This window comes from Theropithecus gelada, chromosome 8 (assembly GCF_003255815.1).
Source record: "Theropithecus gelada isolate Dixy chromosome 8, Tgel_1.0, whole genome shotgun sequence".
Classification (NCBI taxonomy): domain Eukaryota; kingdom Metazoa; phylum Chordata; class Mammalia; order Primates; family Cercopithecidae; genus Theropithecus; species Theropithecus gelada.
In genome coordinates this window covers 68778687-68806456 of record NC_037676.1, presented here as the reverse complement: position 1 = coordinate 68806456, position 27770 = coordinate 68778687, and the positions used below count along the sequence as shown (strand labels likewise).

Genomic DNA, 27770 nt, shown 5'->3' with positions numbered 1-27770 from the left:
GGTGGTGCATTAATGTCACAAACAAAGCAGATTTTATTTTTATTTGAATTGGCCAAATAAAATGTTCTATACAAGGCAAACAGTTCAACATGAAATATTTAAATTAAAAATAAATTACTTCCATCCTATATAAATCTCTAGCCGCCACATACAAATGAAAGATATCAGTTATAAATGAAATAAATTAAAATAAATGGTTGTAAGGAGCTAGGTGTGGTGGCATGTACCTGTCATCCCAGCTTTCAGGAGACTGAGGTGGGAGGATGGATGCCTTGAACCCAGGAGTTTGAGACCAGTCTGGGCAACATAGCAAGATCCTGTCTTAAAAACAAACATCATTGTAGGATCCTCTGTTACGACCAGCATAGGTTACTGGTTTGCTCCCTAACTTGGTTCTGGACTCCAACATCTCTATTGAATAAGATTATTGAACAGTCCTTTGGGACAGCCCCCTCTTAAAAGAGCACTTGATGCCCAAGTCTCCAAATCACGTTCAGGTATGAGGATCAGGTGTTCAGAGTCTAAAACAAGAGAAGAGCAGAGAATGCAAGGTGGAATCCCAGAAGCCCAGGCTTCTCAGCCACCCTCTGCCTTCTTATGGTTCACCTGGAGATATGGAAACAGGGAACTCAGCAAAAAAGCATGCATAGGCACAGAGCAGCAGTCACACATAGCAGTTGAGTCTGAGACCTGTAATGTGGCCAAACACTTCTTTGTACCAACATATGGCAATTTCCAGCACTGTCTTAGGCTGAATTTACCATAGGATCTCTGGTTTCATTAAGTGAGCTAGATTAATTTAAACCTCAGAATTAGAAAACAAACCTTTGGGGGCAGAGTTTAGGCCACAGATGACAAATATACAAGGCATGTGTCAACTAATCCCTCCATGGGCAAGCATTACTAATTGACCACTGCATTCTTCTATCTCAGATTCCATCTCTACACAGCACTTCGGGCAGCCTCTACCCATCAATCATGTTTAGTGTTTGGGATGAAAATCATTTATTAACCTTGGTCCTTCTCTATGTTCTGAACTATTTTGTGTGAAGGAGTAGCTCTAACACAGGCATTGAAGCCTGACACTCACATGAGTTAGGTGCCTTAGTCTAATCATTTAACTTCTTTGAATTGGCATCCATTAAATGGATAGGGCCACCTAATAGAATTGTTAGAAAGATTGGGATGATACATGTAAATTGCCTAGTATCATGCCTGAAACATAGTAGGCATTTAATAGATGATAGCTATAATTATCATTATCATCATTATTATTATGTTATAGTTTTAAGGCTACTAATGTTGACAATGGAATTGACGATGACATTTTCATGGATAGAACAAAAGCATAGTATCATATATGAGGTTGAACCATATGAAATTGATGCTTGTTTTTGACCTACAAAAATGGCAACTTTTTCTGGTTCAAGCTAACATATAAGATATAATAATGTATTTCATTCAAATCCCTTACTTGTTCCAACATTATCAGTCTTCCCTTCAATGGTTGCCCCCAGAGACACACTCTCTCACCATTTTAAAATTTCCCCAAATCAGTTGCTAGAGAGTAGGCAAAGCAGGTAGTCCCCTGGAGAGAAGTTGAGGACCTGGTGTCTGGTTCCACTATCTGGTATCTGGTCCCGTAACCTCCAAAGGCCTCCATTTCCCCCTCTGCAGATTGGGAATAATTGTGCTTTCTTCCACAGGGGTTTTGTGAAGATAAGAGATAATGGATGAGAAAGCACTTTCAAAAGTTCAAATTATTATACCAAAGCAAGGGATTATTGATTCTACTAGACTATGCCACTTCAGAAAACATTAGCAGTCAACATTTAACTTTTAATGTTTTTCTATAGAAAAACTGCACATAAAAGAATAGAGAGTTCATGCAATCATGCCAAATGGCCATGAAAATCAACCTCGAATATACTCTCAAGTGGATATTAGAACTACTAACTTAATATATAGTGCTTTGTCCTTGAAACTTGTACCTTGTCAAGGTGAAGTAAATGCAGTAATGGAAACAGTAAGAACCATTGTGTTTACAAGTGCCTCAAAGTCAATTTACACTAGAAAATCACACACTTTAGAGCAGCTCACAAGGAAGACAGAGGAATTGCTTTTTTCCTTCCTTGGAGGTCTTTAAAATGAGCTGAGAAAGTTTAATTTTTTGCTTAAAGATAGAGATACCAACTTTATGACCTCCCAAAGTCACTTTCAGACCAATGGCTTTAGCAGTTCTAAGAAGGGACAGTTTTATATTTTGCCTTCGAGGGACATTTCTTTCTGTGCTCTATCCCAGGGTGATCAATGAGTGAGGGAGGATAATGGGTTTGGACCAGCTACTAGCAGAGGTGTGTGTGGCTCAGTTCCAATCCTGAAGTGTTTTCCTCTTGTTCAGGGAACCTCGGCCAAAACAGGGCACCTGAAGAGGGTCACCTTTAGTCGGCCTCAAAGGCGCTGTTGGTGGCTCCCACATATTCAGACTTCTTCTTGTGCCTTGTCCACATTTTCCGGAGGATGCCGGGGACCCCGCAGGAAGCACTGCCCGTCAGTGGTAGAGAGGCTTCCACTCCTTGGGGAAGGGCTGGATACTCTTCAGTCATCTTCTTGAGATGTCTGGATCTAAAGAAAAGCCAGGAGTGGGTGGGGACGGTGGTCCGCTCACAAGCCAGACTTCATTTTTGCCCTAGAGAAGAGTGGCCAGAGCTCTATCTCCTCTGCTCCTCCTCTGTGACCAGGATCCACATAGCTGTAAGGTCACTGTAGGGACCCTCACAGGAACGGCTTCTCCTGGGGAAAGCTTCCCATGGTGTGAATGGAGGAGGTGGCCCTGGACACACTGGTTCAAGGATTTCAAGTTCTGCTCCTGTCCCCCTGCTCTGGGTCTGGTCTTGCCAAAGGCTCTTCATCCCTACCTCTCCAGCCTCTATGTGAACAAACTTGCTGGAAAGGACAGGTCCCCAAGCAGCAGTTATTGAAAAAGCATGAAGTCTGGGATGGGTTCCTGCTTCTCATCTGCTGTGTGACCTCAGGCAAGCGACTTAACCTTTACCAGCCTCAATTTCTTCATGTGCAAAATGGGGATAATCTCATCTAACTCAAGGGGCTTTTTGGAGGAGGAAAATGAGAGAGTGAAGCATCTGGCACATTGTGGGCCTCAATATGTGTTCATTCCCTACACCCTTCTCCCCTTAGGTGAAAGAAATGGTGGCCTTACTTTTCTTTTCTGCAACCAGGGTCCAGGAACAACTTGAAATGACAATGATTGAGTTTAGAGAGAAGGGAGCCATTTAGAACCCTTTGCAATGCAGCCATGTGGACTGAAAGGGTGGCCTCTGTCACGGCACAGTGAAGTTTTTGCTTGTTTACACCAGCAGTCAGCAACAGTCGTTGCCACTTAAATATTGTACCTCATTAAGATAAAATAAATATGATCCAATCTTTTTGGATATTTATTGGATATAATAGAATCAAAGAAAAAATTTTTTTGTTTTCTCCAATTAAGTCCCCATACATTGAGTGACACATGACTTGGTTTTTATAATTCTTTCTAGCCAACCTTCTGTCACTCAGATGTGCTCCTCACTAGCCTGTTCTTGCTCTGACCTCCCATTGCTTTCAAAGTGTGCAGTGCTCAGGCTGACGGTGTAGTCTGCAGCCCCACCTGCGTGCATCCAACATGTTCCCAGGTGCATGGCTTCCCAACTACTAGATGAATTTCCTGAAACACGTTGACAACAGCTTGTACTAAGCTCTCCACACATTATCTCTTTCAATTCTCAGGCCGGGTGCGGAGGCTCATGCCTGTAATTCCAGCACTTTGGGAGATCAAGGCAGGTGGATCACTTGAGGTCAGGAGTTTGAGACCAGCCTGGCCAACGTGGCGAAAACCCATCTCTACTAAAAATACAAAAATTGTCTGGGCATGGTGGTGGCCATCTGTAGTCCCAGCTACTTGGGAGGCTGAGGCTGGAGAATTGCTTGAATACCGGAGGCGGAGGTTGCAGTGAGCCAAAATTGCGCCACTGCACTCCAGCCTGGTGACAGAGCGAGACTCCCTCTCAAAACAAAACAAAACAAAACAAAAACCAAAAAATTAATTCTCACCACAAGCCCCTAAGATGGGTACTCCCTGTGATTCCTGTTTTACGTTTTTGTTTTTGAACGGATGGGGACAGGAAGGCTGAATAACTTGCCTGAAGTCATGGTGGGTCGGTGGCAGTTCCAGGCTAGAAAGCAGATCTGAGAAAAGAACCTAACCCTTCGCCACCCTGAAATGCCTGTAGTGTGGAGGACGTAGTCCGGGGCATACAGGTATGTGCTGAATCGAGTTGAAGACTCACTGTCTTGGTGCAAGGCAGAAGGCAGTGTCACTGAGGGGTGTTGGGGTTATCCACTCCTGCCTCCCTAGCTGCCGGTTCTGGATGAAAGCGAGTAGTCACACTTCAGTTGCAAGTGTGGTTTGAAACCTCTGTACTTGACACACTTCTTAACTGGTGGGCAGGGGACCCTGAACTTACTCATGAGACATTTCTGATGCCCACATGCTTATGGGAGGTTCTGAATATGGCTCGTGATTACATTCATCTAATTAACCAAAAAACCTCCCAAATGACTTCTCCAAGCCTAAAGAGTGGCGTTAATGAAGTGGAAACCATGAAAAACTCTCCCATTTAATCCTACGGAAACAGTTGATGAGGCACTGCAGAGACCCAGGATTATTGGCCTCATTAAAAGGTAACTTGCAGCTGGCATGGGTTTGTGTCAGCCTCTCCAGGGTCTGTCAGCCAGGCGGCCTGGTGCTCTTCTGGGGAAGGAAGGATCAGGACAGTGGGAGGCCACAGGCGGTGGGGCCAGAGACGCAGCACTTACCCTCTCATCAGAACAGCTCCCTTCTCTGTGCCCATGACTGTCGCCTCCAACGAGGCAGAGGTCGGAGTTTTCACTGAGATCCGGGGCACTGGCGGAATCTGCCATGAGGAAGCGGGAGGGAGTGTGAGGATGCATCTGCCTTCCCACTCTGGCCCTGACTGAGGCCGTCTGCAAGTGGGGATGACTGAATGGAACCACCACCGCCCGGGCATAGTCCTCATCATTCAGCAGGTGTGGGACTGCCTGGGAGGGCTTGATAAACAGTGCCGGGCCCCACCACCCCAGCTTCCGAGTCCGTGGGTCTGCTGTGGGCCTGAGAATCTGCATTGCTAACAATTCCCCAGATGCTGCTGGTGCTGCTAGTCCTGGGACTCCACTTTGAGCCACTGACCTAGAGAAACTCAGGAGAGAGAAACAAGAAACTGGAGACAGCGCAGCTCAGTCTTATGTGGCAACTGCCACCCTCACACTTCCATCATCACTGGTGTCCAATTTGTTACTAAATTCTGCAGATTCTTGCTTTGATTAGGCTGCGTAGGGTAGGGCCAGCCCAGCCTCTCCGTTTCCTCTGCTGCAGCCTTCAAGCGACGGTGACCTCGGACCTCCTTGCTTCCAAGCAGATCCACCACATTCCTCATGCCCCTCCTTGGGCTCTAGAAGCATAAGTCACCCCCCCCCCCACCCAACCACCTTGCAGGGCAGATCGACTCTGCAGCTGTTCCTCCAGGCTCCTCAGCACAGGACGTCCTCATCTATGCAGCTCGGCCTCCCATTGGTCCCTGTGTGTGTCAGTAGCTCCACTGCCAGCAGCAGGTGCTCCCTTCTCTGATGCTCACACAGCGGCACCTCCTCCTTCACCCTCTGGCTCTAGGCCTCATCTGTCTCCCCTTCAAGGCTGCTTCCTCCAGGAAGCCTTCCCTGAGGCTGGTGGCCCACGGTGATCTTTCTCTGTCCTCAGATCCCCACAGCACTGAGTGTCTATGTGGGTAGCAGGGTCTGGGACTGGACTACTTGGCAGCCCTCCTCACCCGTCCCAAAGAGTGGACAAGTACTCAGGAACATAGAGAGTTAACTGAAAATTAACCAGTGGCCTAACTAGGGCTAAGTCCAGAGGCCGCTTGGACAATAGACACACTCTGTGCTGTGTTCTTCCCCCTAAGCCCTATCCAAGGCTTCAAGTCACCACATTCCTAAAATCGCTGGGAAATTCCCGGTCAAGGGCACTTTCTTCATCCCTCCTCCTGCCCCAAGCTGGCTGACTGCGGGCAGAGCTGCTGCCACCTGGTGTCCATCTGAACGCTTCCTTCCCGTTAAGCCATGGGCCGGTGAACTCCCACACCCCTCATCTCTGGGTGAAAGGCCTTGTTCCCACTCTTTTCCCCTGTCCTTAGGCCAGTCTCACCCAGCACACTTCAGCACTGACTGGGATTTAGCTGTGTGAGCCCTGGATTGCTCTCCCATGCTGGGGTCACGGATGTCTGATAAGCTGTGGGACCCCAGCCCCAACTGTCTCCAGGCCCGAGGAAGGGTCTGTTGTGCTGCCTCCTCTTCCTCTTCATTCTTTTTTTTTTTTTGAAACTGAGTTTCACTCATGTTGTCCAGGCTGGAGTGCAGTGGCAGATTTTGGCTCACTGCCAACTCTGCCTCCCAGGTTCAAGTGATTCTCCTGCCTCAGCCCCCCAAGTAGCTGCGATTACAGGCATGGCTCACCACGCCTGGCTAATTTTTGTATTTTTAGTAGAGATAGGGTTTCGCCATGTTGGCCAGGCTGGTCTCAAACTCTTGATCTCAGGTGACCACCTGCCTCCGCCTCCCAAAGTGCTGGGATTACAGGTGTGAGCCACTGTGCCTGGCCTCTTCCTCTTCATTGTTATTCCCTCCCTTTGTAACTATATCCCCATCACCACCCTATACCCTCCCAGCATCCTCTGGACTCCTGCTGTCACTGCCTTTCTGCCAAGGACACTGTCTGAGGCCAGCTTAAGGGCTGGGGCCAGTCAGCCCAAGATCATGGCTACCTGCCTCCTCTTGACCTTGCTTTTTGTCTGGCTCAGGTGAGGGCAGCTGTTGGAACTGTCACAGCTTGATAATCTTCCCTCGACGTCAACCGCCCAGACCTCCTGGTTTCCCCTGAGTACCAGGTTGGGAAGAGGAAACAGCCCTGTGTGTGGTTTTCCTAGAATAGCAATAACCTAAATGAGATTCCCTGGATTAGATCTCCTGCCCAGACCAGGAGCGAAGCAATCTCTGTCCAATTTGTTTGTGACCATGAGGGCCTGGCACAATAACTTGGGTCTCTTCTCGTTCTCACATTGCACCACCTACGGATCTTGAGAGCGGATATTCAAAGAGTCTAGGATGCCTGAGCTGACCTCACTTCCAGCCACTGCTGACTCTGCTAACCAAGAGGGAACCCAACATTCATGCCTAGAGATGAGAGAGATGTACTGATAGGCCTGGAGATGTGCCACTCCATCTCCTTCAAGGAAGGACAGCTGCCCAGCTGTGGGAGGGAGGACAGCAGGGTGGGTAGCAGAAAGCTCTTAATTCCTTCAGGTGGGCTTGGCTGTAGAGGGCCACCTTGTCAAGGTTACACCCTTCCTGGCACAGCCCACATGCCTTGATGGAGTGAGAAGGGAACATAAAAGCTTGGTCATTTTGGCCTGACTCAGACCAGTCTGAGTGGGTCCGGACCTCCCCACAAGGTGTTGAAGCCCTAGTCCTAGATGTGATGGTATTGTGAGCAGGGGCTTTGGGAGGTGATTAGGTTTAGATGAGGTCGTGAAGGTAGAGATCCTATGATAGGATCAGTGCCCTTATAAGAAAAGGAAGAGATGTCAGGGATCTCCCTCTCCCCACATGCACAGAGGGAAGGCCATGTGAACCCACAGTGAGAAGGTGGCCATCTGCAAGCCAGAAAGAAAGCCCTCACCAGATACTGAGTCTGCTGGCATCTTGATCTTGGACTTCCCAGCCTCCTGAACTGTGAGCAGTTGTTGTTTTAGCCATCCAGTCTATGGTATTTTCTTACAGCAGCCTGTGCTAACTAAGACAGTGGTGTCTGGTGTTTCATAGCACGTGACAACCTCATATCTCTTTTCCCCTGTGACTGTGCTTGGGAATTAGTCAGGCATTTCTACCTGGCAGGGTCCTGTGATAGAAACCAGCCCATCCCGCCCCCACCCCCACCATGTGTAAGATGTCTATTGGATAATAACTTCTTTTGTTTGCCTAAGAGCTGAATTTCTTACAAGAAAGAGAGAAGCAGCCAGGGATGTTCCACAAGGGCACAAATTAGAGCCAACTGAGAGCTTTTAGGAGCAAAGAACAGCCAGTTATGTTTTTCTAATAATCCTCAGGCCTGGAACAAAGAACACTGAGTCTCTCTTCATGGCACAGGAGAATTAGACATGACCAGAAGCTTAATGCACAACAGATACAACTAAGCAGGCTTATTCTACTTACCAGAGATTTTCCATATGCTCGATTCCCACACAGATTTGATGTTTTGGGTTCAGAAATCCCCACTGCAACATTGAACAGAGGAGATATTACTCAGTGGTACTCTGTGTTCTGCCTCCCCCTGGCTCTGCATCAATTACCTTGTTAGCCAATCAGCCATGGCAGGGAATTTCTAAAGGCCTTTGTACCAAGCAGCAAAACCAGGCAGGAGGGTCAGGCCATGAGGCAACTGTCACTCTTCTAGGGGAGCTGGAACTAAGGCCTAAATAAGATCAGTGTGTCTATGTACGTTCATTAACTGTAACAAACATATCCCTCTGGTGGAGGCTGTTGATGGGTAGAGGCTGTGCTTGTGTGTGTGGGGAGGCTGTGCTTGTGTGGGGGGGCAGGAGGTATATGGGAAACCTCTACCTTCAGCTCAATTTTGCTGTATACCTGAAACTGCTGTACAATTAAAGTCTATTTAAAAATAAGATCACACGTGTGGATCATTTAGCACTATGTCTGCATGCAGTAGGTGCTCAGAATGTGCCTTCAGCTCTTCCTTCCTTCCCAAGGCCTCAGATCACAAGACGTTAAAGAGGTTCTCAGAGTTAAGTCTTTATCGCTGGGATCAGTTATTTAACATGGTGCTCTGGATACCCCTCTGAAAATGGGCAGAGAACACTTCACGCGCGTGCTGGGAAGGGAGTGCAGCCGCATAACATGGAAGGACCGGAGTGTATCAGATCAGAATCGTGGGACGCTGGCTTTATGAGAGGTATGGGTGGAGAACCTTGGAGAACCTTCTTTGTAATGCCTTTATTCCTGATGCCCCAACCTAATTCTGAGTAGGTTTTGCCCTGAAGCTTCTGAGGATTCAGGTGTTGAGCTGAGGTAGCTGACAAAACACAGGGGAAAGCTGGCTTTCAGCACAGGTCTCTGGGGCAGGTGTCCCAGGACAAGCCCCATCTGACTGTACTACAGAATCTAGAAATAACTCCCCTCCCACAAGAAAATACCTTAATGCAAATGAAATCAAGTATTACAAGACTACCAAGATTAAACCATAATGAATGGAGCCCTGGCGCAACTAATAATAATAGCAGCTCACATTTTTGTCTGTACACCAGGCACTGTGCTGAACATAAACTGTAAAAGTATTATCTCATTTAATCCTCACCACAGCCTTTCTTTTCTTTTCTTTTGAGACAGGGTCTCACTCTGTCATCCAGGCTGGAGTGCAGTGGCATGCGCAATCTCTAGCTCACTGCAGCCTTGACCTCCTGGGCTCAATCAATTCTCCTACCTCAGCTTCTAGAGTAGCTGGGACCACAGGTGCACACCACCACGCCTGGCTAATTTTTGTTTGTGGAGATAGGGTTTCGCCATGTCGCCCAGGCTGGTCTGGACTAGTCTGTACTTTCCAGTCAAGGAAACGAGGCTTTAGAGATACATAACAGTTATGATAAAGCCAGGTAAGGGTGATTTAGGGAGTAGCGAACTGACTTTGGGTGGTCTTTCAGGGTTAAGGAGGCTTGACTGAGGGACCCTCTACCCTGGCTAGGAGAAAGCGGAATTTGCGAGGTAGAGAGACACAGGGAAGGCAATCTGCAGAGAGAACAGTGTCAGGGAAAGTCCTGGGAAGCAGGATATCATGGAGCTGTCACAGAACTACTCCATGGCTCAGGGCTGTTCTACATGATAGAACGGTGAGGACAGGGGTGTCATAGGAGGTAGCCTTGGAGAGGTCAGTGTGGTCTGGAGGGCAGAGGCCAGGAGCGGACACAGTACTTAAAGCTGAGGGCGCACAGGGGCAGACTTCTGCTCTCAAGTGGACCTCTCTGGTAGCCTGGTGGGAGGGGCTGGAGGCTGGGCCCTTCACTGATGACGTTCTCTACACAGTCGAGATGAAGGGAGGGGGAGCCAGGGTAGCTCGAGGTAGGTATCAAGAGGGCTAGGAGAGAAATACCTAGGAGTTGATGCTGTCAGTGTTTCATGTCGAAGGGGTGGGGAGGACAAGGTGGCATTAGGGAAAACATCCTGGGGACTTGCTGGGATGAAGGATAATAGCCCCCACTGAGAAAGGAGGAAAGACTTGAACAAGTTGGTTCTGAGGTGCCTGAGGACATCTCAGAAGAAGTCCTGGAGGCAGCTAATTCTCCCAGGCCCAGGCCTGGGGACTGCCCCATTTCCAGGCACCTGAGAGTTTCTCAGTCAGGTCTCTGCATTCAGAGTTCCTACAATTCCCAAGATTACCCGGAGCATCTTTCTCCCAGGTGAGAAAGCTACTGCGTCCAGGTGCCGTCTATGGCTCAGGAAAAAAGCAGTTCCAAAATCTGAGCTCCCTGGAGACAGGCACCTTTCTTGACAGGAGGATGGTCTGGCTTTGACTCAGAAACATTCCCTCCCTCCCACCCACTCTGGAATCTATCAGATTGGAGGAGGTGAAGGGATTGAACCAATCCCCAGCCCAGTCTCTCTCTCTCTCTCTTTTTTTTTTTTTTGAAACCTCACTGGCATATTTCCTGCATGAGCTGACTGTCACGTGCTGGGCAGATTCTCTCCATATCATAACTTATTGCTCTTGTCTTTTAGAATAAAAGACTGACTCAGGCAGCTCAAGCTTCTACAAACTACTTAGAAAGGAATGAAAGTGATCCCTAAAACTAGACAGTTGGAAAGACATTCCCTGTGACGAAGAGGCACTAGCTAGGGAATCAAAAGACCTGAGATTTAATCTTGGCTCTGTTGCTTACAAGCAGTTCGACCTTGGGTAGGTCAAACAGTTTCTATGGTTTCAGTTTCTTCTGGAAATTGGCAGAAGGGCAATTGCAGTAAATCAGAGGCTCTCTACATTCAGGGTGCATTACAATCACGTGGGGCGGGGGCAGTGAAGGGTGGTGGGGAGAGGGTTGTTAAAACACAGATTAATGTGCCCTAAACCTGGAGTTTCTAATTCCATAAAATTTGCATTTCCAACAATTTTCCAGGGACTGCTGCTGCTGCTCCCGGGACTCCACTTTGAGAACTATGCATTAGATCATCTCTAAATCCTTGCTGCTCAATATGTTGTGCCCAGAGCAGCAGCATCTGGAAGCTTGTTAGAAACATAAAATCTTGGGGCCTACCCAGTCCTACTATATTTGAATCTGCATAAAAACAAGATTCCTAGGTGATTCTTTTGCATATTAAAACTTGAGAAGCATAGCTCTAAACTCACTTTATGATTTTATAGAAAAGATAAATATTCTGTCTCTTCTTCTTTCCACACACACATGCACCCACCCACCCACCCACCTATATATAGACACAGAGAAAAATCTATCTCGTCTTAATTTGCAAGGCAGATTGTGGTTTTCCTAATGCTTTCAAACTCTGCATACATATACGTGTATGTAACCACTTAATAGAGAATATAGCTTGATGTATGAGTTCTTATGCAAAGGATCAGAGGAGCAGGATTAGGTTCTTAGCAATCAAAGAAATCTTGGTGGCCTGGTTTAGCATCTACAAAGGGAAAACTCAAAGATGGAAGGGACTATACTCAGTAGAGTCTTATTTCAGTTCTTGTAATATACAAAATTGCCAACGCCCAAAGGCTTTCCGAAGGACACTCTGGACTTTCTATTGTGTATTTTTGGAGTTAAAATATGAATAACTTTAGGTTGTGGGCATAACAGAAATAACCTAAACCAGCAATTAAAGGCAAAATACCATCATAGACTTGGGTGGGCTAAAGGCAGATTCCTGGTTAGCTGCTTGGGGTGGAAGCCATTAAAAAAAAAAAAAAGTATCTAAGGTAACACTATAATGTTTCCAGTTTTCAAGACAAACTTACTCCTACATTCTTGTTATAGATTGTTGTTTGGGTCATTCAAATTTAGAATGGTAAGATTTTATGATGGCAGTTTATGAAGAGCCTGTACAATTTTACACACACACACACACACACACACATTCTCTCTCGCTCTCTCTCTCTGTGTGTGTGTGTGTGTGTGTGTGTGTGTTAAATAAATTATGTGAGCCTCCTTTGCTTCATGGGTCATGATTTTCTCTCCCCCAGAGCATTCTGATTTACACTATCTCTAGAATACAGTAGCGCCTCCTGTGGAGCAAGATGGTAGATAAGGGCCCATCTCAGTGGGTCATGCTTATAATCCCAGCACTTTGGGAGGCCTTAGCCAGTGGATCACTTGCATTCAGGAGCTCGAGACCAGCCTGGGCAATATAGCAAGACCCTGTCTTTTAAAGATAAAAAAAATTAGTTGGGCATGGTGGCTGTGCACCTGTAGTCCCAGGGAGGCTGAGGCGGGAGGAAGGCTTGAGCCCAGGGCAGTGAGCTGTGATTGCTGCCATTGTACCTGAGCCTGGGCAACACAGTGAGACCCTGTCTCAAACGAAAAAAAGAAAAAAAGTATTTACTCATTACGTACACCTAGGAGTGATTGTTTTATAGGTAGAAGATGTGTGGGGCTAAGGTAAGGCCTGACAGCAGGTGCTTTTGTGGTGGAAACAGCATTTACTTGGGAAAGCACAGGTGCTTGGTCACCTGGCGCGACTGAGGCCGCAGCCACCGCCAACGCTGCCCTGACCTGGGCGTGTGGGTGGCTCTGAGTGGGTCCCCGCGCCCAGGGAGGTGCGGGAAGCTGGGGCCGGGACTCACGTACCGGGTCTGGCAGAGGTTTTGGTGGGGTGGGCTGTGGGCGGCCGCGCGGTCTGGAGCCTCCCGAACCTGCGGCCGTCGCCCGGGTCCCTGCGGTCTCCGCGGTGGGGCAGCAGCTCCAGGGGCTGATGCGTGTACAGGTCCGACTCGATCACCACCTGCCGGGCGGGGGAAGCGCGGTTAGCCCACTCCTCTGCTCGGGCCCCAGGGCGGGAGCTTTGCAGATGGAGTTTCTTGATCCTTCCTGACTCCAGTGAATTCTAGTAGCAGCGACAAAACCTGGGCAGGAAACCGGCCAGAAGTGGCTGCTTTATTTGACTTCAGACTGCCAAATGGTGCCATGGTGCAAGCAAATGAGGGTTCTGGAGGGGGCAGGGGTGTTCCTCAACAGCAAGCTCTTCACAGAGTTAGGAGCCTGGGCCATCAGGCCAGAGATCTGGGCAGGTCAGCTGCCCCGTCGCCTGACATGTTTTGACAATAGGACAGGCCTTGAAACGAGGGCAGTTCTGGAGATCGAGGTCTTCCAGTCTTTGTAGCTGAGTGGACAACACCCTTGTTCATGCAGAGGACAACTTTTTGGATGCTCTAGCAGAGCGAAGACCTAGGGAGAGGGCTCAGGCCCAACTTAGTCTCAGATTTTTAAAAAGAAAGAAGCTGCTGGCAAAATGGAGCAGGGGGCACGGGGTGCTCTCCTACCCGCACCCCCACTTCCCAGACCAGAGTGCCTGGGTCAGGGTGGAGCTGGGAGATGAATTTCCACTGGGTGTGGTTCTGTGCATGGAAATCTTGATAAGCCAGAACAAAGGGCCCAAAGCTAAAATGTTTTCAGTCATCACTACCTGCTGAGTAGTTATATTGGGAAGTTACTCCGTTAGAGTCCACCAAAATGGGCCTTACTTTTTTTTTTTTTTTTTTTTTGAGGTGGAGTCTCACTCTGTCACCCAGTCTGGAGTGCAGTGGTGTGATCTCAGCTCATTGCCAGCTCCGCCTCCCAGGTTCACGCCATTCTCCTGCCTCAGCCTCCCGAGTAGCTGGGACTACAGGTGCCCGCCACCACGCCTGGCTAATTTTTTATATTTTTAGTGGAGACGGGGTTTCACTGTGTTAGCCAGGATGATCTCGATCTCCTGACCTCATGATCTGCCTGCCTTGGCCTCCCAAAGTGTTGGGATTACAGGCGTGAGCCACCATGCCCGGCCGGTATTTTTTTTTTTGGAAAAGAATGTAATAAAAATACTTAAATCATTGAGATAATTTAAGTGTAAAAACTTGAGACAAATAGTAGCCATTTTATCTTACTATGGAGAGTCGTGAAGGGGAATCTTGGTAGTTTGGGCTCTGATCCTGCATATTTATATATAGGCAGGACACTGGGTCATTCATTCTGGGGGTTGGGGGAGGTGGGCAGCCCTTTCATCACAGCTGTTCCTGATTTTATTTTCATTCTCTCAGCATCGCTCTCAGAGAGGAGGAGTGAGGACTGCTGCAGAGTTCTCAGACCCACTTTGTAGAAGGAGGAAGTAAGGCAGGATGTGAAGCCTGGAGTCCACAGGAAGACTGCCGCTGTCTTCCAACATTTCCTCCTCTGAAAGGGAGACAAATGTTTGCTTTCAGGAACAAGAACCACCACCTCCCCATCTCTTCTCTGCATGGTGGGGAGGGAGAATGGGGAGGGAGAGAGTGGAGTGACATTAGCTGCTCAGCCCAGCAGCCAGATGGATGTAGGAGGTTTCCTGGGGCTGGCAAGGAGGCCAGCTATTTCCCAGGTTGCGACTGGGGACGTGCCTCCTCCAGCCCACCAAAGCATGCCAGTAGCAGGAAAGGAAAGAGGAGAAGGGCCCAGCTCTGAGCCTTCCTGTTTCTTAGCTGGGCCTGATACTTGGTTCTCATTTTCCACAGTAACAGAGGCTCTGAGATGGCTGCAGCTCAGTGGGTTAGGCCCGTCCCAGGAAACAGACAGCTAAATGGATGCATGTGGCCTCCTGAAAGGCTCCTGGCAGCCTGGTTTATTTTCTGGTCTATAGGACACAGTCTGAGTTTGCTGCTGGTGGTCTTAGAACACACTGGTCTGAGAGGAGGCTTTTTAGCATCCTGAGTTTAGGAGCAAGATTAGAGAATTAGGATGGTAGTATGGGATGTTAATGAGCAGGGAGGAGGAGAGATAAGGGTTGAATGCTGAAAGTTTCCTTTTCTCGGCCAGCAAACTGTTAGCTGAAGTCGGGGAATGTACTAGAGTAACAAGCGTTACCACAATAAAGTAATACTCCCTTGCTGGTCATAGAGAGGTCAAGGTAGGAAAAGCAGAAGACACGAGCTAACACACAAGCCTCAGGATCCCATCTGCTGACATCTTTGATTCACACTTCTGCTTATTTGTTGCCTAGATTGCTGATAGGCAGTTAGAAAGACAGTCAAGAAGATCGAGATAATAGAGAATCACAATGCTTTGGGGCTGAGGGGATCCACAGAAATGTTCTAGCCCAATTCTAGCCTAATTTTATACATAGGGAAACTGAGGCCAAGAGACGCCATGTGTTTTACTCAAGACCACAGAACTGTAAGGGACAGAGCCAAGATGAGAACCATGGTTTCATGCCTCCTAAGTGCGTGTTCTTGGTAAACCCATAGAAGTGCCTACATTCAGGCTGGGCGCAGTGGCTCATGCCTGTAATCCCAGCACTCTGGGAGGATGAGGTGGCAGATGGCTTGAGCCCAGGAGTTCAAGACCTGGGCAACATGGCAAAACCCTGTCTCTACAAAAAAAAAAAACACAAAAATGAGCTGGGTGTGGTGCCACGTGCCTGTGGTCTCACCTACTTGGGAGGCTGAAATGGGAGGATCGCCTGAGCCCAGGAGGTTGGGGCTGTAGTGAGCTCTGACCATCCCACTGCATTCCAGCCTGGGGGACAGAGTGAGACCCTGTCTTAAAAAAAAAAGAAAGGGCCTACATCCAGATAGGAATTTTCAAGTGCAAGTGCAATTGGTTGCTCTGTGCATTTCTTTTCTTTTTCTTTCTTTCTTTCTTTCTTTTTTTTTTTAATTTTGAGACGGAGTCTCACTCTGTCACCCAGGCTGGAGTACAGTGTGGCATGATCTCGGCTCACTGCAACCTCCACCTCCTGGGTTCAAGCAATTCTCCTGCCTCAGCCTCTCAAGTAGCTGGGACTACAGGCACGTGCCACCATGCCCGGCTAATTTTTGTATTTTTAGTAGAGACGGGGTTTCACCATGTTGGTCAGGCTGAGCTCGAACTCCGATATCAGGTGATCCACCTGCCTCGGCCTCCCAAAGTGCTGGGATTATGGGTGCGAGCCACCGTGCCCGGCACTCTGTGCATTTCAAAAAATCAGGAGAACCCCACAAATATTTCTCCTCACAAGCTTGAAATCTGGGAAGAATGTGACCTTTGCAATCTCATTTATCCATCTTTTCTGATGGCTGACCGCCTGCTTATTCTGAAGGGGCCACAAATCTCCATCGTCGTCGCTCCATGCCAGAAGGCTTAACTGACCCACATCTTTGTGTAAGTTTATCCCCTTGAGCTACTCCTATGATAGTGGGCATCAGGATGATCAAAATGTCAATAAAATTGTCTAAGAATTAAACAAATTAAAGACTGGAGAGACCGTCTAGAGAAGGAACAGTGTGAGGCTTTGCCTTGAATTTGGAAGAAATACAATTCAAGAAGAGTGAGAGAGGAAGGAAAGCTGACATTAAGTATCGCTTGGGGAGGAAAGAGATATTTGAGAAGAAGGAACCTGACATCCATCCACATGGTAGTCTAAGGGATGAGAAGGGACACAAATACAAATTTGAGGCCATAGGAAGTTGTAAATATGGGTACAGTTGCAAAATAAGAATTATTTTCCTCATCAAGATAACCAGTCACAGTTGCTTTTAGATCACCAAGTTGGAGAAGACAAAGACTCAAAGGGAAGCCAAGGATCAGTTGGTTAGGGACACAAGAGACCAGAGACAATTCTTTCCTTTTTGGGATTCACTTTTCCCATCTGCAAAAGGAGGAGGTGGACTAAGAGACATTGCCTGTCTTCTAATTTGAATGGTCTGTATGACTGGGGCTGAGTTTTACAAGCAGAGGCTGGGCTAAGCTAACTGTTAGGGGAAATCAGAAATTCAGAGGAAAGTGCAAAAGGCCAGAGAGCACTCCTGCGCTGTCCACCTGGAGGAAGACTGAATATGGGAAGACAAGAGCCAAACTTCTTGACCAAAAGACTGAAAGATCTGTGGTGAAACTTCCTTAAACTCCAAATTACCCACGGACAACTCCTTCTCTTTCAATTTTTGGGAATACCTCACCCACTGCTCCTTGAAAGTTGGGAGCATTTTCCTTCTAGACTTTGGGATTGAATTTTCAGGGACCATGAGAAGGATCAGAATCAGTTTCCCTACAATCAAATTTTCCATCCATTAGAAACCCTTCTCTTTCTTAACATACAACAGGTTCTTGAAAAAGGCATATAGTGCTTGCTTCAGCAACACATACACTAAAATGGAAATGATACAGAGAAGAGTACCATGGCCACTGTGCAAGGGTAACACGCAAATTCATGAAGTATTCCATATTTTTACTACACGGCCATAAAAAAGAACAAAATTGGCTGGGCATGGTGGCTCACACCTGTAACCCCAGCACTCTGGGAGGTCGAGGCGGGCAGATCATTTGAGGTCAGGAGTTTGGGACCAGCCTGACCAACATGGTGAAACCCCATCTCTACTAAAAATACAAAAAAAATTAGCCAGGCATGATGGCGGGCACATGTAGTCCCAGCTACTCAGAGTCTGAGGCAGGAGAATCGCTTGAACCTAGGAGGTGGAGGTTGCAGTGAGCTGAGATCACGCCATTGCACTCCTGCCTGGGCAACGGAGTGAGACTGTCTCTCAAAAACAAAAAAACAAAACAAAAAAACCAATAAAACAAACAAAAAATCACATCCTTTGCATCAACATGGATGCAATGCAGCTGGAGGATATTATCCTAAGCAAAATAACACAGAAACTGAAAACTATATACTGCATGCTCTCACTTTTAAGTGGGAGCTAAATATTGGGTACACGCAGACACAAAGATGGAACTAATAGACACTGGGAACTCCAAAAAGGAGGAGAAAGGGAAGGGGGAAAGGGTGGAAACACTACCTATTGGGTATTATGTTCACTACTTAGGCGATGCTATCATTAGAAGCCCAAATCTCAGCATCATGCAATATACTTATGTAAAAAACCTGCGCACATACCCCCTAAATCTAAAATAAGGAAAAGGCATATAACTGAGAGAAATATAGTCAAAAGACATGAGTAAGAAACCTGTAGGGAAAAAAATGTTGAAATGATCAATACATCTATGAAAAGACAAAGAATCACATCAATAATTATAGAAGTACAAATTAAACAGGATATGTTTACCTATCTGATTGTCAAAGACTAACAACATTGATGCCACACAGTATAGGCTCAGCTGTTCTGGAAAAGCTGTTTTAAAACGTAATTGCTAGGAATTTGTCAATGGCTATAAAATTGTTTCAATGTTTATCTCCTTTGGCCTAGGATTTTCATATCTATAAATTTATCCTCAGAATCATTTAAGAACATAAAAATATGTTCAAGAATTTGTTGTGGCATTATTTAATAGAAAAAAATGGGGAACCCTATTTATTGATAATTTGGTTAAATAATGAATCTAGAAAACTTCAGGTTTGGTTTGGGTAAAACAAATTATAGCGCATTCATACAATGTTGTATTATACAGCCGCTATAAAGAATGAGGTAGGCCAGGCATAGTGGGTCAGGCCTGTAATCTCAGCACTTTGGGAGGCTGAGACACTAGGTTTGCTTGAGTCCAAGAGTTCAACACCAGCCTGGGCAACATGACAAAACCCTATCAAAAATAATAATAGTAATAATAATAAATAAAGATTTAAAAATGTTTGTGTATATAAAAAAAGAATAAGGTAAAGCTATACGGATGAATTGGCATAGAAAGATATTCAAGATTTATTAAGAGAAAGAAGCAAATTGCAAAGCAGTACATTATCAGATAATAAGGCATAATATAGTTTAGTATATGGAAAGTTTTCACTTAAAAAAAAAAAACAAAAACCTGGGCAGGGCGTAGTGGCTCACGCCTGTAATCCCAGCACTTTGGGAGGCCGAGGTGGGCAGATCACCTGAGGCCAGGAGTTCAAGACCAGTCTGGCCAGCATGGTGAAACTCCATCTCTACTAAAAATATTTTTAAAAATAGCTGGGCATGGTGGTGGGTGCCTCTAATCCCAGCTACTCAGGAGGCTGAGGCAGAAGAATTGCTTGAACCCAGGAGACAGAGGTTTCAGTGAGCCGACATGGTGCCACTGCCCTCCAGCCTGGGCAACAGAGTGAGACTCTGTCTCAAGACAAAACAAAACAAAACAACAACAACAAAAAACCAAAACCAACCAACCAACCAAACAAACAAAAAACTGGCTGGGCACTGTGGCTTACACCTGTAAATTTCAGCACTTTGGGAGGAGGCCGAGGCGGGGGGATTGCTTGAGTCCAAGAGATTGAGACTAGACTGGGTGACATAGTGAAATCCTGTCTCTACTAAAAGTACAAAAATTAGCTGGGTGTGGTGGCCCATGCCTGCAGTCCCAGATACTCGGGAGGCTAAGAAGGGAGGATCACTTGAGCCCAAGGGGGTCAAGACTGTGGTGAGCTAAGACCATGCCATTGCACTCCAGCCTGGGCGACAGAGTGAGACCCTGTCTCAAAAAAAAAAAAAAAAAAATGCCCAAAACTTATTGAATGCTTATATGTGTCAGGCTCTGGACTAAACATTTTATATGCATTAAATCATTTGCCAAAAAATGAGAAAAAAATTAAAAAAAATAAATGTGGCTTTTGTTGCAGAAGAAAAAAAAATCATTTGCTCCTTTCCATGGTTCTTGAGATATGTTCTCTTATTATCCTTATTTTAATGCTAAGGAAGTTGAGTTCCACAATAGCTAAGCAACTTGCTCAGGGTCGCATAGCTAGAAATGGATAGAACTGGGATTTAAACCCAGGCCATCTGACTCTGAAGTCTACATATCTAACCCCTCTCTTCTGTAGCTTCTCAGGATTTGCTGATAGTATACAGTAGTCCCCTTTCATCTATGGTTTCAGTTACCCTTGGTCAAGTAGAGTCTGAAAATATTAAACAGAAAATTCCAGAAATATTCCATAGGTTTTAAATTTTGCACCATTTGGAAAAGTGTGATGAAATCTCACACCAATCCACATGGCCCCTCCTGGGGCATGAATCATCTCTTTGTCCAGGGTCTCCATTCTGTGGACAACCTCCACTTGTTAGTCACTTAGTAGCCATCCCGGTTATTAGATTTAAAGGACATAGTGATACAGGGTTTAGTACTATCCATGGTTTCAGGCATCCACTAGAGGTTTTGGAACATATTTCCTGCAGATAAGGGGGGACTACTGTATTGTATAAAATTTTATATAGCATATACTGCTTTTGGATATAAAAAGGTAATACATTTATATACATGTATATATTTACATGTATAGTATATGTACATGTTATATACAAACAACAGCTAGTAAAACTCCATCTCATTCAAAGGACATTAATTTTTTTTTTTTTTTTTTGAGGCAGGATCTCACTGTTTGCCCAGGCTGGAGTACAGTAGCATGACCATGGCTTACTGTAGCCTTGAACTCCCCGGCTCACATGATCCTTCAATTTCAGCCTCCCAAGTAGCTAGGACAACAGGAGCATAGCACCATGCCTGGCTAATTTTTTTTTTTTTTTGAGATGGAGCTGCTCTGTTGCCCAGGCTGGAATGCAGTGGCACGATCTTGGCTCACTGCAACCTCTGCCTCTCAGGTTCAAGCAATTCTCCTGCCTCAGCCTCCTGAGTAGCTGGGATTACAGGTATGCGCCACCATGCCCAACTAATTTTTGTATTTTTGGTAGAGATGGGGTTTCTCCATGTTGGCCAGGCTGTGCTTGAACTCCTGACCTCGGGTGATCCGCCCACCTCGGCATCCCAAAGTGCTGGGATTACAGGCCTGAGCCACTGCACCTGGCCGCCTGGATAATTTTTTGACTTTTTTTGTAGAGTCGGGGTCTCATTATGTTGCCCAGGCTGGCCTCGAATTCTTGGGCTCTAGCTAACCTCCTGCTTCAACCTCCCAAAATGCTGGGATTATAGGTGTGAGCCACAGTGCCCAGTCGAAAAACATTTTTAACGGAGAATAGGCTTTTGAAAATTGAGATACTTCAAAAATTCAAAGGCTATCCTATGAAAAATTGTCGACCGGGCGCGGTGGCTCAAGCCTGTAATCCCAGCACTTTGGGAGGCCAAGACGGGCAGATCACGAGGTCAGGAGATCGAGACCGTCCTGGCTAACACGGTGAAACCCCGTCTCTACTATAAAAATACAAAAAAACTAGCCGGGCGAGGTGGCGGGCGCCTATAGTCCCAGCTACTCGGGAGGCTGAGGCAGGAGAATGGCATGAACCCAGGAGGCAGAGCTTGCAGTGAGCCGAGATCCAGCCACTGCACTCCAGCCTGGGCGACAGAGCAAGACTCTGTCTCAAGAAAAAAAAAAAAAAAGGAAAAATTGTCATAGAAATAGAAACTCCAGTACAACCAAGAGGAGACAATTCAGTTTCAACTTTAAAGCACAAAGATGTATTGACAGTTTTTATGTAAAGACATTTATATATAAAATGGGAATTGCACAGCATTATTAGGCTCTAAAGACATGTAAGCTAATTTTAGAGTAATGCATACGCATGTTAAAGCAGCAAAACATAATACAAAAAGAGGAAAGCCAATGCTGGTGATGTTGGTGGTAAATGGACAAGCACTACTGGAAACCCCCCAGTTGTTCAGAATTCCTGACAGTATGTGACAAAACTGTAAAAAGAACTAGTTTGAGCAAATCACAATTCTCTACATCTAGCACAATGTTCGTCACACACAGTAGGAATGCAAATATTTGATGAAGGAGTGGATGGATGGATGAAATTGTTCTTATCCTTTTACCTGTTTATTCTACTTTGAGGCCTATGCTCTGAGGAATTAATCCAAAAGAATAGTATTTTGGCCAGGTACAGTGGTTCATGCCTATAATCCCAGCACTTTGGGAGGCCAAGGCAGGTGGATCATGAGGTCAGGAGAGCAAGACCATCCCGGCCAACATGGTGAAACCCCGTCTCTACTAAAATACAAAAAATTAGCCGGGTGTGCTAACATGCGCCTGTGGTCCCAGCTACTTGGGAGGCTGAGACAGGGGAATCCCTTGAACCCTGGAGGCGGCGGAGGTAGCAGTGAGCCGAGATTGCGCCACTGCACTCCAGCCTGGTGACAGAGCGAGACTCCGTCTCAAAAAAAAAAAAAAAAGAATAGTATTTTATATAAATACATTCATTGATGTGCTATTAATAATAGTTAAAAAAAAATGGAACATTATGAATGCCAACAATAGGAAAACACCTAGATCAGGAATGCTATGTCCATATCATGGACTCTGTTTAAACAAGAAAAAAAAATGTGTGCATAAAACAAGGCTTACTCTCTGTGCCTGGAGAAAATGGCAGAATAAGAGGTCCAGTTCTGGGTCACTCAGTGTCTGGTTGACATTTGTCAATTATTTTGGTTAAGTGGAGAGCAGAGAGTGCAGCACCCACCACACGGAACACTGAAACCCTCCTGGCCACTGAGAGCTGGGGAGGGAGAGTGAAGAAGCCTGGCATTGCTTTTTAAATGAAAGTCAACCAAACAGCATCAAAACTAAAGTTTCCTTACATTCTTGGTCAAGAGGTGTTGAGAGCTTTTGGCTCTTCTTCTGGCTGGACTGGATACTGCAAAGACAGAGAGAAAGAAATGGTTTTAGACAACACCAGCGAGGCTGACATAGCTATAGTAACAACACTAAGAAGGCTTGAATCTCTGGCGAGGCAGGGGCATAGAGGAGGAGATGGGAAAAAGAGACAGGGTCATTGCGATCGAAGATGTTACTTGGCTTGAGTACAGAGTTCATAGCTGCATTACTCACAAGAGCTGAAGTTTGGGAACAACCCAAATGTCCACCAACAGATGAATGAATAAACAAAATATGGTGTCTATATGTGATGGAATATTACTCAGCCTTGAAAAGGAATGGAATTCTGATCCATGCTACACATGGATGAACCTTGAACACATGGCACTAAGTGAAATAAGCCGGACACAAAAGGTCACATAGTCTACGATTCCTCTTAATATGGGGTTCCTAGAGTAGTCAAATTTATAGAGACAGAAAAACAAACAAAAGGACAAAAAACCAAATTTGTAGAGACAGAAAGTAGGATGGTGGTTACCAGTGGCTGGAAGAGTGGGGGAATGAGTTAGTGTTCAATGGGTTCAGAGTTTTAGTTTGGGATAATGAAGAAGCGATAGGATGGATGGGGGTGATGGTTGCATAACAATGTGAATAGACTTAATGCCACTGACCTGTACACTTAAAATAGTTTTTAAAATGGTACATTTTGTTATGCATATTTTACCAGAATTATAAAACTACTTAAAGAAATCAACCATTAAAAATGTTACTTGGTTGGGAAAAGGTGTGGATTTTGTTGAAAATGGAGACACCAGGCATCTGTTTTCCATGTTGCTGCTAGGATGATCCACCTACAACTTAAATCCCACCATGTCCCTGCCCGGCTTAGAACAGAAATGACTTCGTGTCAAATATCAGATGAGTGACAGACGAGTGCTGGCCTTGTTATCTTCTGCAAAGCCTGAGAAGCCTGCAGAAACGAATGCTGGTTAGCAGCCAGAGCTCCTGGCTCCCTCCCTTGGCTTGGTGTGAATCTGAACTTGATGCTTTGCCAGTTACCAGCTATGCGACTTGGTTAAATCTCTCTCTCTCTCAATCTCTCTCTCTCTCTGTCGCACTTTCCTCCCTTCAAGGCAGGGATCATAATGGCACCTACCTCAGAAGGCTATGGCAAAGATTCAAGGAACTCATCCTTAAAAAATCCTTGGTCTAGCACCTGATGAGGAATGAATTCCCAGGAATCAGAGGTAGTTATGATTTTCCTCTTTTTTCTGCAAGATGAGGGCAGGTGGGAGGAGTAGGTGATGGCTACAGATGATAGCATTCTGTTAAGATTTCTCTTTCTGGAACATTCCACGTTTCCTCCTGCTGTTCCCCAATTCCCCTCACCACCCCTTCCCCATTGTTGCTTATCCCAAATGAATTATTTTGAATGCTATGGTGTTGTTCACCCAGAGTTAAATCCACTGAAATAACTTCTGGCACAACTTTTTCATAAAACCACAACGTTTATCTATTGTAGTTACTGTGAATTGTGCTGATGAAATCTTTCCCTTAAAGGGCTCTCATCCTTTCAAGAAAGTAAAACCACACACATGTTCTCAGTTACAGGATTGGTCTATGTCCTGTGCCTTTCAAAATACTTAAGAAGCAACATAATATTTGCTATTGCCATATTTTGGGGAGGTTTTAAGATGGCTCAGTTAAAAAAATGTGTATGTAGATATTGGGCTGAACTCAGTATGTATGTGTTGGAAAGAGGGATGTAATACAAAAACAATAAATGTAATGATGGCTCACGTTGCACTACCCTGGGTGATGGCTTGTTTATCTCTTTTACAGCAACTTCGCAAGGTAGCTACTCTTTGTGAACTCCCCTGCACAGATGGGGATGCCTGAGGGATAGAGGGGCCACACAGTCGATGTTGGAACAAGGCCCACGCTCCTAACCACCAGGCTGCACTGCCTGTACTGCTGAGGTTGTACTGGGGAAGGTTTGGTTACTGAACATCCTTAAGCATGGCTAACCCGCAGCCTTTGGGAAATGGCACACCAGGGAGGAGCCCTTGTTAGATAGAATCAAGCGACTCTATTTGTACATTTAGGGGATATGGAATGTAATGAAGAGTTATCACTCTCTCTCATGAGTGGTGACTCAAGACCTGCTAGCGCTGTCTTCTCTCATGGAGAGCCCTCTGTTTGGAGGCTTTGGAGAAGGCCAGTGAGGCCAGGCAAGAAGTGAGAAGAGGTGGACTTAATTCATCCATGATCTAATACAAAATGGCCATAATCCTTTTCTAGAGAACAGCTTCCTGAGCAGTGAAATGACCGTGAATACCAGTGAATACTTTGTTTCATACCAGGAGGTGGCCATGAATGAAAATGACAAGGAAAAAAGATAAGATTACATATTTATCTTTGACGGATCATGTTGATTATTGTAAATACAAAATAAAATTGGAAATCACTTTGTAAGTGATGTATTTAATGGTGCTAACTACATGCCAGCTACTGTTCTAAATGCTTTATATACATACTCATTTATTCCCCATATGATCCTGGAAGATAAGTTGTTTCTCCCATTTATAGCAGTGGAAACTCAGGCCCAGAGAGGTTAAGTAGCTTGCCCAAGGTCAAACAGTGCAGAAGTGGCAGCAGTCCCTTAACCACTTGGTCTTTCACTTTTTCTCCCTTTAAAAATTTTGTAAAGGGAAATGAATGATAGAAAATAAACACATGTAACATTTTCATATTTGCTTCCACTTTGTTTTCGTCTCATATACAAGAAACACAAAATCAGAGGCAAGGTTTTGGTTCTCTTTCTACCCTTCCCTAATTCTCCTTCCCTACCTTCCCAAGGCTACTGAGATCACTAATTTTATCTGTATCTTTCTGGTGTATGTTTTAGTATTTTTCTGTAGATACATATCCATAAACAATATATAGTATTGGTTTATATTTTCAAATTTACAGAAATGCTATCATACATATATAATTTTTCAGCCTGCGTGTTTGGCACTCAGCATTATGCTTAGATCTACCTATGTTCATATGCATACATCTAGTTTATTCCTGTTGACAATGTATAGTATTCCATAGCATGACGGCACCACATTTTAACCATTCCCCTCTTCATGGACACTTAGGTTATTTTCAGTTGTGCCCTCTTAGAACCAATGCCACTGTGAACATCCAGGGGTAAGAGGAGTTCCACCCAAAAGCGAAACTACTGATTCCCAGGGTCAACTTGGACTTGCAGAGTTTCCAGAGGGAATTCCAACTCCTGCACGTGGGCGGCAGACTCCCAGCTCTTTTCCCTCTCTCTGGATCTGGCAGTAAATGTCTAAAGCTTAATTTATGTCCTGCAGGCTGTCTCTTTGTGGCCAAACGGAATCTCTCCCTCCCCTGCTGTGCAATGGCCCTGTCGGCGGCTGACACAGGGGAAGAAAGGAATTGTTTGAATGTGGACTCACAACACCAGCAAACACCCAGCCCACTTCATTCAAGGCTGACAATGAGACCAGGGGCTAAGCCTGAGTCATGGGGATGGATGGGAGGGGGCAAGACAGGAGCGCAGGCAAAGAGCAGAGGCGGCAGGAGAGGGGGCCATGCTTAGGAGGGGGTGAGGGGCCTGCCCAGGAACCAGACACTTGGACTCATCAGAACCCTCACACAAAGCCCTTAACGCCATTCACTGAGGACCACAAGAGCTTATAAAGTCAAGATTCTCGTGTCGCGTTCTCTGGCAGCATTAGTCGCAGGTTAAGTTTGCGAGGTGGCCCTGGGTTCTGTGGAGAAGCCAGCCCAGGGTCAGGGCGCTCTCTGCTTCATTGGACTTCAAGCAGCCGCCGGGAGTATTTCTCCGCACATTGCATGGCACAGTTAGAAGTCATACTTTTAAGCCAGCTGTTCTCATTTCAGAACCCACTTGCTCACTGGAAAAAATGAAAGTCTCTATCTAGCTGCCCCGGGATTTTGTTTTCACCTGTGTCCGCAGCAATGGCTTGCTGTCACTTCCATTGTTGTACTGGACTGCTGGTCCTGAATTTAATGAAACAGGGAGTATTTAGCTGCTCTCGCCTTCCCCTTGATGGATTGTTTCTCAGTGATTGATGTTTATCCTTGTGCCTCTTTCCCTCCTTCAAAAAATCAAATACCATCAAAACAGAGAGTCCGTCAGACCCCAGAGACCTGAGGATAAACCGTAGTAAGGCAGCATGTGACTGTCCTTCCCCTCCTGCCTAATATGCCACGTTAAGGAAACGGTCAAGGGCAATTTCACTCACCCTTGGAAGGAATCACGGTGGTGAAAACTTCTATGTTCTCGTCACTGCAGCTGTAAATCTGATGCATCATTTCAGCCTCCTCTTCCTCAAGTGCCTGGCAACTGGAGGCCTCTGTCTCTGGACCCCTAGTCGCGAGGCATCCTAATCCAGTCTGGCTCAGGGATCATTGTGCGGGTCCACAAAAGACAGGCTGGTGCTGTGAGCTCATCTCGTTCCAGTCTTCACTGCAACATTTTCTAAACCCATCTGTCCTTTTTTTTTTTTTTTTTTTTTTTTTTTTTTTTTTAAATGAATCCTATTATTGCAAACCTTTGATTGAGCCTGGAGGCTTCAATCCCCTCCCAGCTAGGATGTATTTAACATTTTTATTTTGCGGTGTCTGCCGCAGTGAATTTGGAAGTCTTTTGTGAGGTGACGATGAAGTGAAATCGCCTACTCCGTTAGCGCCAAGCTTGGCTGGAGAATTTCCACCAAAAAGGAAACGTGAATTTTGGTACCAGCAATTCCCTTTCTCATTTCAGAAATGAAGGGGTTTTTTTTTTTCTCCCCTCCAGGAGAACGGGATATTCAGTCATGTGCTAACTTGGCTCCCTTAGAAGTTTCTATTTTAAACAAAAGGACTGTTTCTCCAGAGTTGTTTTCCCCTCATGCCACTACATGACAAGGCTGACATTT

General features: G+C 45.8%; 1 protein-coding gene and 1 non-coding gene across 3 annotated transcripts; one reads left to right on the top strand and one right to left on the bottom strand.

Annotated features, from left to right (window-relative positions):
• On the bottom strand, window positions 1-27632 carry VXN (vexin). 2 transcript variants are annotated; one of them, XM_025393460.1, is made up of 7 exons: window positions 27096-27632; window positions 22794-22849; window positions 20378-20434; window positions 12987-13140; window positions 8341-8402; window positions 4876-4973; window positions 1-2625 (listed from the first exon to the last, which is right to left on the bottom strand). In XM_025393460.1, the coding sequence occupies exons 1-7, from the start codon at window positions 27163-27165 to the stop codon at window positions 2442-2444; spliced, it is 681 nt and encodes a 226-aa protein (XP_025249245.1). In that variant the 5' UTR covers window positions 27166-27632; the 3' UTR covers window positions 1-2441. The 2 variants fall into 2 exon arrangements, with proteins under 2 accessions (XP_025249245.1, XP_025249246.1); XM_025393461.1 differs by lacking the exon at window positions 20378-20434.
• Window positions 17464-17570, top strand: LOC112630816. Its single transcript, XR_003120953.1, has one exon. It is a non-coding gene; the product is annotated as a U6 spliceosomal RNA (small nuclear RNA).
• Window positions 27633-27770: the final 138 nt, after the last annotated feature.